Consider the following 12,368-nt stretch of genomic DNA (forward strand, 5'->3'; position numbering starts at 1 on the left):
AACTAGTAATCCAGAAGCGCAAGTTAATGCTCTGGAGACATGGGTTCAAATCCCACCATAGCTAATGGTTGAGTTTAAATTCTGGAATGAAAAGCTAATCTCAGTATTGGTGACCATGGAACTATCATCGAATGTCACTTTAAAAAAAAAAAAAAATTTTTCTAGTTCACCAGAAAGGGAAGGAAATATGCCCTCCTTACCTGGTCTGGCCTGTATATCACAGCAATATGATTTTCTCTTAATTCAAGGGCAATTAGGCCTTGCCAGTGATGTCCACATCCCATGAAAGCATTAAAAAATAAACCTGTCTTGACTCCTCCACTGCTGCTAACTTATCAGACTGCTTCTCTGACATTTGGTAGGAGGTGAGCAGGAATTTCCTCCAATTAAGATGAGAACTCTCAAAGTTAATCCAATGGAAAGAACTTTACTGATATGAGTAGTGATTAAAAGCAAAATACTGCAGATGCTGGAAATCTGAAATAAAAACAGAAAATGCTAGTAAAACGTCTCATAGATGCTGCCAGACCTGCCGAGGTTTACTAGCATTTTCTGTTTTTATGAGTCGTGATTAGTTGTCTGAAGGAATTTGAATCATTTTGACTCTGTCTTGCCTAGGTTGGTGATACGCAATGTTAAATTATTATCTTAAGTTGGATACTTAAGGCATTGTTTTGATCTCCGCTCCAAACTCCATTCCCCAGTTACCAACTCCATCCCTCTCCCTGGCAACAGTCCGCGATTAAGCCAGTCAGTTTGCAACTTTGGTGTCACATTTGACCCAGAGATGAGCTTCCGAATGCATATTTGTGCCATCCCCATGACTGCCTATTTCCACCTCTGTAACGACACCTTCGCTTCAGCTAATCTGCTGCTGAAATCCTCATTCATGTCTTCACTAGCTCTAGACTCAACTATTCCAACTCATTCCTGACTGGTTTTCCACATTCTACCAGTTTTAAGCTTAATTTTGCTGCCCATTTCTTAAACTTGCACCAAGTCCTGTTTACCCAACACTTTTGTGCTCGTTGACCTACATTGGCCCCCAGTCAAGTAGTGTCTTGATTTTAAAATTCTCATCTTTGTTTTCAAATCTATCCATGGTTTCACCCCCTTACTATCTCTTAATCTTCTCCAAGTTATTTATTATCTAATTCTGGCCCTTGAGCGTCCCTGATTATAATTGCTCCACCATTGGTGGTCATGCCTTCAGTTGCCTTAGGTCCCAAGTTCTGGAATTTGCTCTCTACACCTCGAACTCTCTACCTTGCTTGCCTCCTTTAAGGAGGTCTATAAAATCTTTAACCAAATGTTTGGTCATTTGACCTAATATCTCCTTATGTGGCTTTGTGTTTGTCTCATAATGTTCCTGTGAAGCACTTTGGGACGTTGCGTTGCGTTAAAGTTGTTATATAACTATCAGTTGTTGAGTTAACCAATTTTAAACTTTTATTCAAGGTGTCTTTTTGCTGTTCTCAGTACACCACAAATATGCAAGTGCCGAATTATACTTGATTTGTAGAGGCATTAATGTAGTTTTTAAATAACAAGCTATCTTGAATATTTAATTTTTTGTACATTAAAGTAATTCCTTTATTTACAGGCAGGAGATCCTGAAGTGGAATGGATGGGGATATAATGACTCCAAGTTTACATTTAATAAGAAAGGGCAAGGTGAATTTACAGGCAGAAGGTAAGGATTTCTTTTGCATTTGGCTATTCCTATGTCAAATTTATATCTATTTTCCTACACTAACTGTCTAACTAAAATGAGAGCAACATATTTTTAAACAAGGGTTTGGTTGGATGGAAACTGATTTTCTAGCCAATGATAAGCCAAGATTATGAAGATAAGCATGTAACCAGATATACTGGTTTTGATGCAATTTATGCACATGCTTGCTGCTGCATATAAACTTGTTGGCCTCAGGATGTGTAAACTCATCTGCAGTGCTTGGAGAGTTAAGCTGATATATCTGAATCCCACCATTGTTTACTGTTTCAGTATACAGATATTCTCAAAATAATAATGCTGATTTTTCTGCTACAAGTAAACAGGCTGTAATACTTCAGAGCTATATGTTGAGCTTTAACAACATCCTCATGTTTTACGATGACGAATGGATGGAATATTCTCAAATTCACTTTTTAAGTGATATATACTTAATCACTTTATTTTAATTTAGTGCATTAAAATCTTTACAAAGCCCCACATTGTCCCTCGCTTGGTCAGTACTGGTTCAGTCATGTATTTCATAAACATGTCTGATTAGAAGCGATGTAACCTCCCCAGTCTACACAGCTGGGGTATGTTTGCAGTAACGTAGTAGCTTTTATGTAATCTTTCCAACAAAAGAAAGCACTCTTTGAATTTTCAGGAAGTTAATACTGCAATGATACCTCAAGGCTGGCTTTATTATAAAAGCATTCCTAGCTAATAGCATTTATTAAACTTCTATCAAGAGTTGACTTTAACCCTCCGTAAGAAACCTAATTGCAACTTTCCTTCTCTAATAAAGTTTCCACACTTCCACCAAAAAAAACCTGACTGAAACTCATTAGAATTGGGTGTAGGATTTCAAACCTTGTCCCAGTATGATTATTTTTTAACTTTCCCTCATCAGAGAGCATGTGAAATTGACTTGGAAAGAGGTGGGCTGCGCTTTTGACTCTCTCTCCTTCCCACAAATGGCATAGATGAGGTCTGGAACTTGCTGCATACATAATCAGGGTTCAGACTTGTATCACATGGCATTGTAGTTAAGTGCCACCCAGTTCTTGGCTTGATATTTAAACTATGCTGCAAATACCTGGCCCCAAATGTTTGAAACAATGTTTAGTCTGCTATATTTTAATAGCATAAAAACATATTGAAATTGTCTTTATAGCTTTGGAAGAATTCCCTGCCCTACCCCCTGCCTTATATAAGAATTGTTTCAAATTGAAATTTTGCAGAAGGTTATCATTTTGTTTTCAATCTGTAGTGAAAAATGATTTCCGACAGAAAATTGTATGTTTGACAACTGTTTCCCTCAACAGAGACCAGACACTAATGTTGTCGTCTAATGCCTTTAGAGCATGACCTGAAGACATTGACTTTTGCTGTGCAAATGTGGTTTTAAAAAAAAATGGAGTAGCGATCAAAGTAGTCTTTGAGCTGTGGCAGTGCTGCTGCAGAGCTATGTGGCTGGAGAGTTAGTGATTAATTAGTGTTTAGAAGTATGTCATGCAAAATACACAAATGAAAGTAAAAATACACACGAGGGAAGGCATTTTTTTTCTATACTTTAATCTCTAGACTATTTTCACAAGAGTGGAGCAAGATTATTTTCTGTCACCTTCTGCTGTTGAATTTAAGCCTGTGTTACTTGAAACTGCAAGGGATTCCAAACTGGATAGTAAATGGCTACAAGAGAAATAAGGAACTTAATTGTGTAGTAATCTCTTTGCACATCTGTAATTGTAGACCTGAGTTTGTCAGCGCCATGTGCACTCATCTGTTCACCAAATATGTATAATGAGGTTTGGCAGCACTTAAGACATTCCAAGCAAAAAATATCTGCTGTTCTAAACTGAATCAGAATTGGACCATAGCTTTTCCTTTTCTGTTGTTAAAAAAGGAAAATTCTGATCCAGTAGTATCAGAATCTGCTTTAACAGGATGTGATGATCATGTTTTAGCAAAACTTCAATAGTTTTGGCTGAACAGCAGTTTAAAGCTCAAGTGGAAGAAGCCGTGACATCTTCCAAAGAGCTTGAGGAGAGCATTCTGTTAGTGTCCTGTTTCCTGAGACTGGAAGAGCCATTTAATTCTGTGGTTCAGGCTTGGCATTTGGAATTGTTGCTGCCAATATATTAGTCTCTATATGCACGAAGAGCTGAACTTTTGGTTCAAACGTTTCTCAGAAGTGTGAAGAATTTGCATGCCTCATTAACTTGCAAGTTGTCTTGAAATGAGATGGGGACACTGATCCTTGCTTTTGTGCATTGTTGATGCCCAGAATTCATGTCTGAGTATCAGTTGTGATGGCAGCTACTTGGACAAGGTAGACAAGTTACTGGAGGGTAACTAGCAACTGTAGAGCCATCTAAACTCGTCTTACCACTGGGCTAAGATCGATCAGGGCAAGAGACTGAGGCTGACGATGTGAGACTTTACCTTGCTATAATTCAGTTCATGTATAGGTCATGTTCATCATTATATCACCAGTCATCCAACATTTATCTATTTCAAGTTGCGATGAGTGAGCGATGTAGCAGCAGGTGTGAATTCGCTGGGAGCTGTAGTCATGAACCTGCACACAAGCAGCTCAGGCCGTAGGGTCGTTTTTCACTGGAAGGAATCAAGTGGAACTCGGCAGCCCCTTAAGTAACTGAGCAGCCCTTTTCAAGACCACACTGCTCACTCCCCTGGTATGAAGAAGGGTCTAGAAAAGGTGGCCTAAACGTTGTCTGCTTCACCTCCCTGGCCTGCAGGCTGCAAGGACCCCATCAATGTCGCAATCTCTTGTAAAGAAAGTAAAGGTGACACGGTCACCATTGACACAAGGAATGTCCATACCCTCATTGACAACGCACAGCCGATAGACCTGAGAGAACTGCCCATGTTATTAGAGAGCTGATTAGTTACAACGTCCAGATTGTCGCTCTTGGGGAGACTCTCCTACCTGAGGAGGTCAGCCCAAGGTAATTGATGCAGGTTACGCATTGTTTGGAGTGGCTGTGGAAAAGAGTGATGCGAAGCTGACAGAAACTTTGCTGCCATGATCCATCTCGTCAATAAGTTGACTTGCCTTCCCAAGGATATTAATGATTGTCTGATGGTGCTTAATTGCCCCCTGCATGGCAACAGGCAAGCAACTTTCATCAGTGTATATGCCCCTACCATGGCAAACCCTGATGAAGTCAAGGATAAATTCTGTGATGCCCTCTGTGCCTTGAAAGTAGGCAACTTCTACTCTAAATTACAGAAAAGATCCCCCCATTTAATTTTTAAACGGACAGAAAATCACCCTCCAGGGTCATACTTTACTCTGTCCCTCAGGTGGACACTTCGTTTTCCAGGAACCAGTCCGAAGCTGTTCTCAGCTCCTGTAGGCTTGCTTCCATTTTCCTTTTCCAGCCAGATAACTTCTAATCCCCAAATTGACTTTCACGGTAAGTGTTAACTAAGAGAATTCTCCCTCCAGCCCTGTTTAAATCCTTGCGAACTTGGTCTCATCAATCCAAGCACAAGCTTCCAACCACATTCTGTGTGGTGAATAATAGAGGTGCACTCCGTCTCACACATGCACTCCCTCTTGTGCCCTGCGGCCTGCTTCTGCTACCTTACCTTTATGTCACTACCAGCACCTTCTTTACTCTTTACCATAGCATTAACTTTCCCTTTGTCTTGTGTCCATGACATCTGTCAGTGTCTCCTTAGCTGCCACCTATCGCTGACCTCCTATCTTGCTCCATCTGTTCCACCTCCTCTTAAACGGTATAAAATCCATCACATCACATTTCTACTTCTCTTTACATTGGAAGAAGAGTCGTATGGCCTCAAAATATTAACTTTGTTTCTCTCTTCATAGGTGCTGCCAGACCTGCTGAGTTTTACCAGCATTTTCTGTTCTTATTAAAGGTGGCACAACTGGATCAGTTTGGGTAACTTTGTAAAGAACTACAATGTAGTAACATTGCTTGCAATCCTGTGTTTCTGAATTCCAATAGGTATAATCTGTAAATCGAGACAAAATCCTCTGTCACAACTCCCCTTCTCTTGTGGCTTAATTATGTCCTTTTGTTGTTCTTTAGAATTAGAATTAGAAATTACATTGTCGTACGATGTTGATTTTAACAGTGTGCAAACCACTTTGCTCATGGTTTAACTTTGGATTACCATGCTCTTTCATGGCTCTAAGTTTTTTTATTGTTTTTATTGTTCAACTCTTTAAAAAAAACTATCAGCCAGTCAAACAACTGAATCGTTCTTATGGTTCTCCTTCAATTCATAATTTGCCTTAGGGTCACAGTGTTGATCCGTCAGGAATTCCTGATGCTCTTTTCTACCCGATTCATGGATTTTAAAAAATTCTTCTCTCGACTCAGCACAAACTTTGCTTAATTCTTCCCTCAAGAGCAACTGAAGTTTTAATTTACATTCCAGAATTTTATCTCTCCCTTGCAGTTCCACAGTATCAGCATTAACTACAGCCAAGTCATTTTGTTTTAAAGCACTGTCTTCCTTTGTTTTCTCCATCAGCCTGGTGTGCCACTGCTGTATTCTGCTTTGACACTTGTGGTTTAGGTTCTGTCAGCGAGCTTAATTCAAAGCTTCAATTTGTTTCCAGTTATTCTTGAATCTTTGCTGTCAGCCTGAGGCTTCAGTGTCATTTTAATCTCAGAAGCCTAAGCTTCTGACTATTAGGACACCACCTGAGTCAAACCAATGTTTTTGGCAACAGATTTAGAGACAGACATATGTTTTTCCAAGCCCATTGATCTTGCTGATTCATCCTTATCTTTAACAGCTTCAGTTGATTTTATGGAAGTGTCTGGATGCAGTACATCAGGAATGTTCAACCTGACTTTTGGGGGCAGGGGGGGGGGTGGTGGTGCGTGGCTGATGAGCAAATTTCAGAAAGATAAGAGTCAGTACAACATTAAACTGAAGTTTGAAAAAAAAAGTTGAGGTATTAAGAAACAATTGCTTAGCAAAAATAAAGCAATTTCTTAGCAGAAAGTTGTTAAATTAAAAAAGAGTAATTAATAAAGGGAGCCAGAGTGTGAGGGAGCCAGACTTGCTTCCAGTCTCTGGGTGCTCACTCAGCCTCACCCACTGAGTGCTGTGTGTATATATTTACTCTCTCCCATGCTCCCTCACTCCCACACACTGGTGCACTCTCACTCTCGCTCCAGCATACACTCATTGTCTCTTGCCCCCGCTCCCTCACTCTGTCTCTCTCGCCCTGACTCCTGCACGTGTGCATGCACCCCTCCAACCCTCCCCACCTTGCTTCCCTGAACTCACTGCAGCTGGTGATCACTGCTCCTCGAATCATAGATTGTTTCTGTCCCATATTTGCTGCTGACAAAACGTAGTGGTGAAACAGCCTGTCAGTGGAGGTGGTGGCCCTTGCAGAATCTTCCATTCCAATTTACCTGTTTGACGGGCAATTTCAAAATTGGCTCCTTGGTCTGCATAGCAGAGCTGTCCCACAGGCCCCATGTTGGACAAGCCTGCAGTATATGGCCTCTAGCTATGTTGTTCCCTAAGATCAAGCCAACATCAGTAATAGGCAATTTTAACACCATTCCTACAATAGCGGAAGCACTGACTAAAGCACAGTTTAAATTTACTCTACATAATGGAACTGATAAACAATTTCCATTAAGGCCCTTAATCAATACACCTTTTTTATTTAGCGAACTCTTCAGAGAGTAGCATTCACCTTGTATGACTCTGGTCTACAATAAGCAGATATCATGGTATTTAAGATTTAATTTTTTCTTTCTTACCGTATAAATCTAGATATCTGAAGTAGATTGTAGATAAATATTCATTCTGTGATGTTTTCTCACTTCACTTGAAACACCATAGCATACAGGGCTATGGGCCAAGCGCTAGAAAATGGGATTAGAATAGATAGGTACTTAATGGCCGGCATAGACACGATGGGCTGAAGGACCTGTTTCTGTGCTGTATAACTCTGACTCTATATTCAGAGTGATAGTTATTGCTGTTCAAGTTTACTAAAGGTAAGATCCGCACATTAATAGTTTATAAATTTTGGAACAAACTGAAATTATCCATTATGATTTCAAAAAATTGATTTTCTTCAAACTGTTTTTCCAAAATAACTTTGTTTATGACAAGAAATACAACAACAAAGCTCAATTTACACCATCATCATGAATAACTAATCAAACCAGTCCTTTATCAGTTTGAGAAGGAGCAGGGGAAGGAAGCATTTATCACTTTTCAATTGAATAATTACTGCATTTTTTCATTTTCCAAACCTGACATTTACACTTGAATCTTATAAACATGAATGTGGGCAAGAGTCCCTGTGAAGTACATTTATTTTTCTTGGAATTTATTTAGAATTTGCAATGATATGAACTGCAATATTTTTGAAACTGGAGAGAATTAACTTAATCATTTAATATCAAATATTTTGATTTGGAAACGGTTAATAGATTTGAAGCATATCAAATAGTTTTGAAATCTAAAAGTATATCTTGTAGGTTTTACCATAATGATTACTTCCTCTCTCTAGAGAAGCAGGTATTAAAATATTGAGCATTTGATTTTTTTAAAAATTCTGTAAACTTGTCAAAAACACCACTTACCCCTTTTTATGTGTAAGTGCGATGACCCAAATACACTGTCGCATTAACCATTAATCGTCCACTCAGCAGTTTGTTTACTATGCATGGGGTCGGGATTCTTTTGCTGAACGCATGAGGGTTTGTGTAAAAATACTGACTTGTAAAAATATGCTCATGGTAACTGTTGAGTGAAAATTTCTTGCTCAGGTATCGACTTAGTGGCATGGTACTGCCAGCTTTGAAGGAGTGGATGGAAAAATCCTTTGGAGCAAGTTTGGAGCACAGAACGACCCCAAGGGTAATAAAATTTCGCACAACAGTTCTTTAACGTTCCTTTGATATCTTGCTGGTAAATTTAAGTAAAAGATTTTGCATGATTTGTTGAACCTGAAATAACAAAAGAAATGCCTAACTCAGGTTCTAGTTTTGTAAAATTTTTCTGGTACAAAATGTTGGTGTTCAAATGGTGGCCTGATTTATTCCAGTGTACCGTTTTAAGTACTTAAGTGAGAAAATGGGGTGTGTTTGGCCTATTAATTTTAAAACAAAAAATGCCGCCTTGCTGTTTTGGTTTTGGCAAGAATGCTAATTTGAAAGAAATCTCTTTTGCGGTTGAACAATAATTTATAGAAATTAATTACACTTTCTTTTTTACTTTGAAGACTACACCAAATTTAGATGATCTTCCATTATCCATTCTAAATGAAGAATGTCTGAAGGAACTAAAGGACTTGGATATCCCGTTTTCACAAGATCCAGAAGATAGGTTAATAAGGTCCCATGGTAAGAAATCTGAATTTTTTAATATAAATATAAAATACTCAAACTATTTTGTGATCAACTATTGCACTTTGTTTTAAATGCAGGCCATTGCTTACATGAGATTTTTGCTCTACGTGAAGGCAAGGTTGAACGAGTTCCGGATGTTGTAATCTGGCCAAGTAAGTGTAGTGGTTTGTGTTTTTTGCCAGCGTTTTCAAACTGGCATATGCTTAGCCAAATATATAATGAACATAGAATTCTCTAAATGTGCAAAATATGGAAAGTATGTTTCCAAAGTACACCTTTGCTCAAATTACGTGTGCATTTTTGCTCCTGCCATATTCCGTGTTGTCTGAATAACTAATTGCAGCCATAAGTGTTGCATTGTCTGTCATGTACAGTACGTGTTTTTAACAACCAAAATTATTTTGTATTCCAGGCTGTCATTCTGATGTGGTCAAGATAGTACAGCTGGCTTCTAAGCACAATGTTTGCATCATTCCATTTGGTGGTAAGTATTTTTAATTGTATATTATAATTGTAAATTTAATTATAAAACTAAATTGTAGTCTGCTCAACTTTACTTAATTCCCCCAAATTAACTGAGGTTCAAACAGAATCGACCCTGAAAAATGTTCATTTACTGAAGAGAAATTGGCTTCCAAGAAGTTTTTTCAAGAAAAGGCAATTCATTAAGCTTTTGAATTTGCAGTTTTATAGCCTGAAGAAAATTTGAACTAGAATGTGTTTTCCAAATATCTAACTTGGGTTTTGTTTTTGCAGTACCAAATGTCAGTACAGGTACTGTCTCAAATCCGGCTATCTAAAAACTGGACTTTTTTTTTAAAGTAGCCATCACCTCACTGACATCTTTGGTCTGATTGTATTGGAAACTCCTTGAAGCTCTTCCCATTCCACCACCAATGCAGTGGGAACCCCATTTACATACATAAACAGAGCTTCGGCAAAGTAAGACTGGCTGATCTAAAGCAGCTTCAAGGAATTTCCTGCAGCATTGTCTCTCTTTCAAAACTGCCCTTTGCAATCCATACATGAAAAACATGCCCTCAGCACTGTCTGCACGCCCGAACCCTCCCGATCAGAAAACTGGCAAGATCCGAAATCCGGCACGATCCTGAGGTTGCCGAGACACCGTATGTGTAAGACAGAGAAGAATTGCATTTAATTACAACATGTTTGGTGTTGGTTGAAATACGGAATTTATACTGATTGCTGTCAGCCTGTCCATGTCAACACTTTCCATTCACATTATCTGGGGAATTGGAAAGTTTATTTAAGAAGCGGCTTGGGAAGTTCATTTTGTGAAAGGCACAATTTAAATATAAATTGTTGTTGTAATTCTGCACAGAAGTACAACTGTGGTTTACAGCTGAGCTGAAGTTCCCTGTTATCTCAAGCAGGTTGGAATCAATGCTTCAGCTAATGATGTAACTTCAATTGCACTCTTCATGATTGTTCATATGTTTCCACCTTGCATTTCAGGAGATCTGCTGTAAAGGAGTATCTAATTTGTCAGAGTACTTTTAAAATTGTTCTAACATTGGCCATTTGTTTTCACTGTTCATGCTGCAACATACCTTTGCAAAAAGTAAATTCAGTTCATACTTAATTTTTAAAAGGCTGCTTATGACCACCTGAGTTCTAAATAAAGCCAATAATTCTGTTTAATCTTTGTTTTCTACTCCCATGTCAAACAGATTAATATTTTTCCAAGTTCCTTTACTTGGAGTTCTTTTGACTTTTTCTAATTTGAAAAATGTATTGCAATTGAGCTGTGCAATTTGACTTGAAGGAAATTACAGGATGAATATCGTGACTTGGGTTAAGAAAAATAAAGGCATAGGCTGCTTAACTTGAGCAGCACAGCATCAGGAGGTAATGTCGGCAGCATCACAGATTATTTTTCGTAAATTACAGCATGATGCCACCATTGAACACATCTTCCCCTCGCCCCTGCTGTCAGCATTCCTTAGGGACCATTCCCTCCAGGACACCCTGGTCCACTCTTCCATCATCCCCACACCTCATCCCCCTTCCCACAGCACCTTTCCGTGCAATCACAGAAGGCGCAACACCTGCCCCTTTACCTCCTCCCTTTTCACCATCCAAGGGCCCAAACACACTTTTCAGGTGAAGCAGCGCTTCAATTTGATCTACTGCATTTGCTACTCCCAACGCTGACTCCTCTACTTGGGGAGACCAAGCACAAACTGGGTGATTGCTTCGCAGAACACCTTCGGCCTGTCTGTAAGCATGACCCCAACCTTCCTGTCGCTTGGCATTTCAACTCACCATCCTGCTCTCATGCCCACATGCCTGTCCTTGGCCTGCTGCAATGTTCCAGTGAAACCCACACAAACTGTTTTGCAGCTTAACATTCTGGACTTAACGTTGAGTTCAACAACTTCAGACATGAACTCTGTCCTCTATCTTCATCCCTTTTTTGAAATTTATTTTAATAGGTAGAACGAGGAAAGAGGTTCTGCTGAGGGAATACGAGCAGCTAGAGGCTAAATTAAAAAGCAGAACTAAAAAGGTGGTAATCTCCGGATTACTACCTGAGCCACAAGCTAATTGACATAGGGTCAATAAGATTAAAAAGGTAAATGCGTGGCGCAAAGATTGGTGTGGGAGAAATGGGTTTGAATTCGTGGGACATTGGCACCTGTACTGGGGAAAGAGGGAGCTATTCCGTTCGGACGGGCTCCACTTGAATCATGCTGAGACCAGTGTCCTGGCGAATCGCATAACTAGGGTTGCAGATAGGGCTGTAAACTAAATAGTGGGAGGGAGGGTTCAGTTGCATGGAAATATAAAAAATCGAAGTTTAAGGAGAGGGTAAGAGTGCAGGTTAGTGACAAGCCTGATTGTTACCAAAAAGTGAAAGGAAGGGACAGTGTGTGTGAACGCTATATTGCACCAAAGAACCATATAAGAGTAGGGAAAATTGACAATAGGACAAACTTTAAAGGCTTTGAATCTGAATGCGCATAGCATTTGGAATAAAACTGATGAGTTAACAGCGCAAATAGAGATAAATAGGTATGACTTGGTGACAATTATTGAGACGTGGTTACAGGGAGAGCGGGTTTGGGAGTTGAATATCCAAGGGTACTCTGTCTCGGAAGGATATACAGAAAGGAAAAGGAGGTGGTGTAGCTTCATTAGTAAGAGATCAGTGCTATAGTGAGGAATGATATAGGCACTGGAGAGCAAGATGTAGAGTCAGTCTGGGTAGAAGTAAGAAATAGCAAGGGAAAGAAGTCCCT

General features: G+C 39.3%; 1 protein-coding gene across 1 annotated transcript in view; it reads left to right on the forward strand.

Moving 5' to 3' along the window:
* agps (alkylglycerone phosphate synthase) overlaps positions 1-12,368 on the forward strand; it is a 153,310-nt gene that overhangs the window by 37,272 nt on the left and 103,670 nt on the right. Inside the window, exons 2-6 of the mRNA XM_041201287.1 lie at positions 1,604-1,693; positions 8,524-8,614; positions 8,979-9,099; positions 9,183-9,257; positions 9,518-9,589. Of these exons, the coding sequence (XP_041057221.1) occupies positions 1,604-1,693; positions 8,524-8,614; positions 8,979-9,099; positions 9,183-9,257; positions 9,518-9,589 (449 nt within the window). The remainder of the gene's footprint in view (positions 1-1,603; positions 1,694-8,523; positions 8,615-8,978; positions 9,100-9,182; positions 9,258-9,517; positions 9,590-12,368) is intronic.

The sequence above is a fragment of the Carcharodon carcharias genome, chromosome 12, assembly GCF_017639515.1.
Source record: "Carcharodon carcharias isolate sCarCar2 chromosome 12, sCarCar2.pri, whole genome shotgun sequence".
NCBI lineage: Eukaryota > Metazoa > Chordata > Chondrichthyes > Lamniformes > Lamnidae > Carcharodon > Carcharodon carcharias.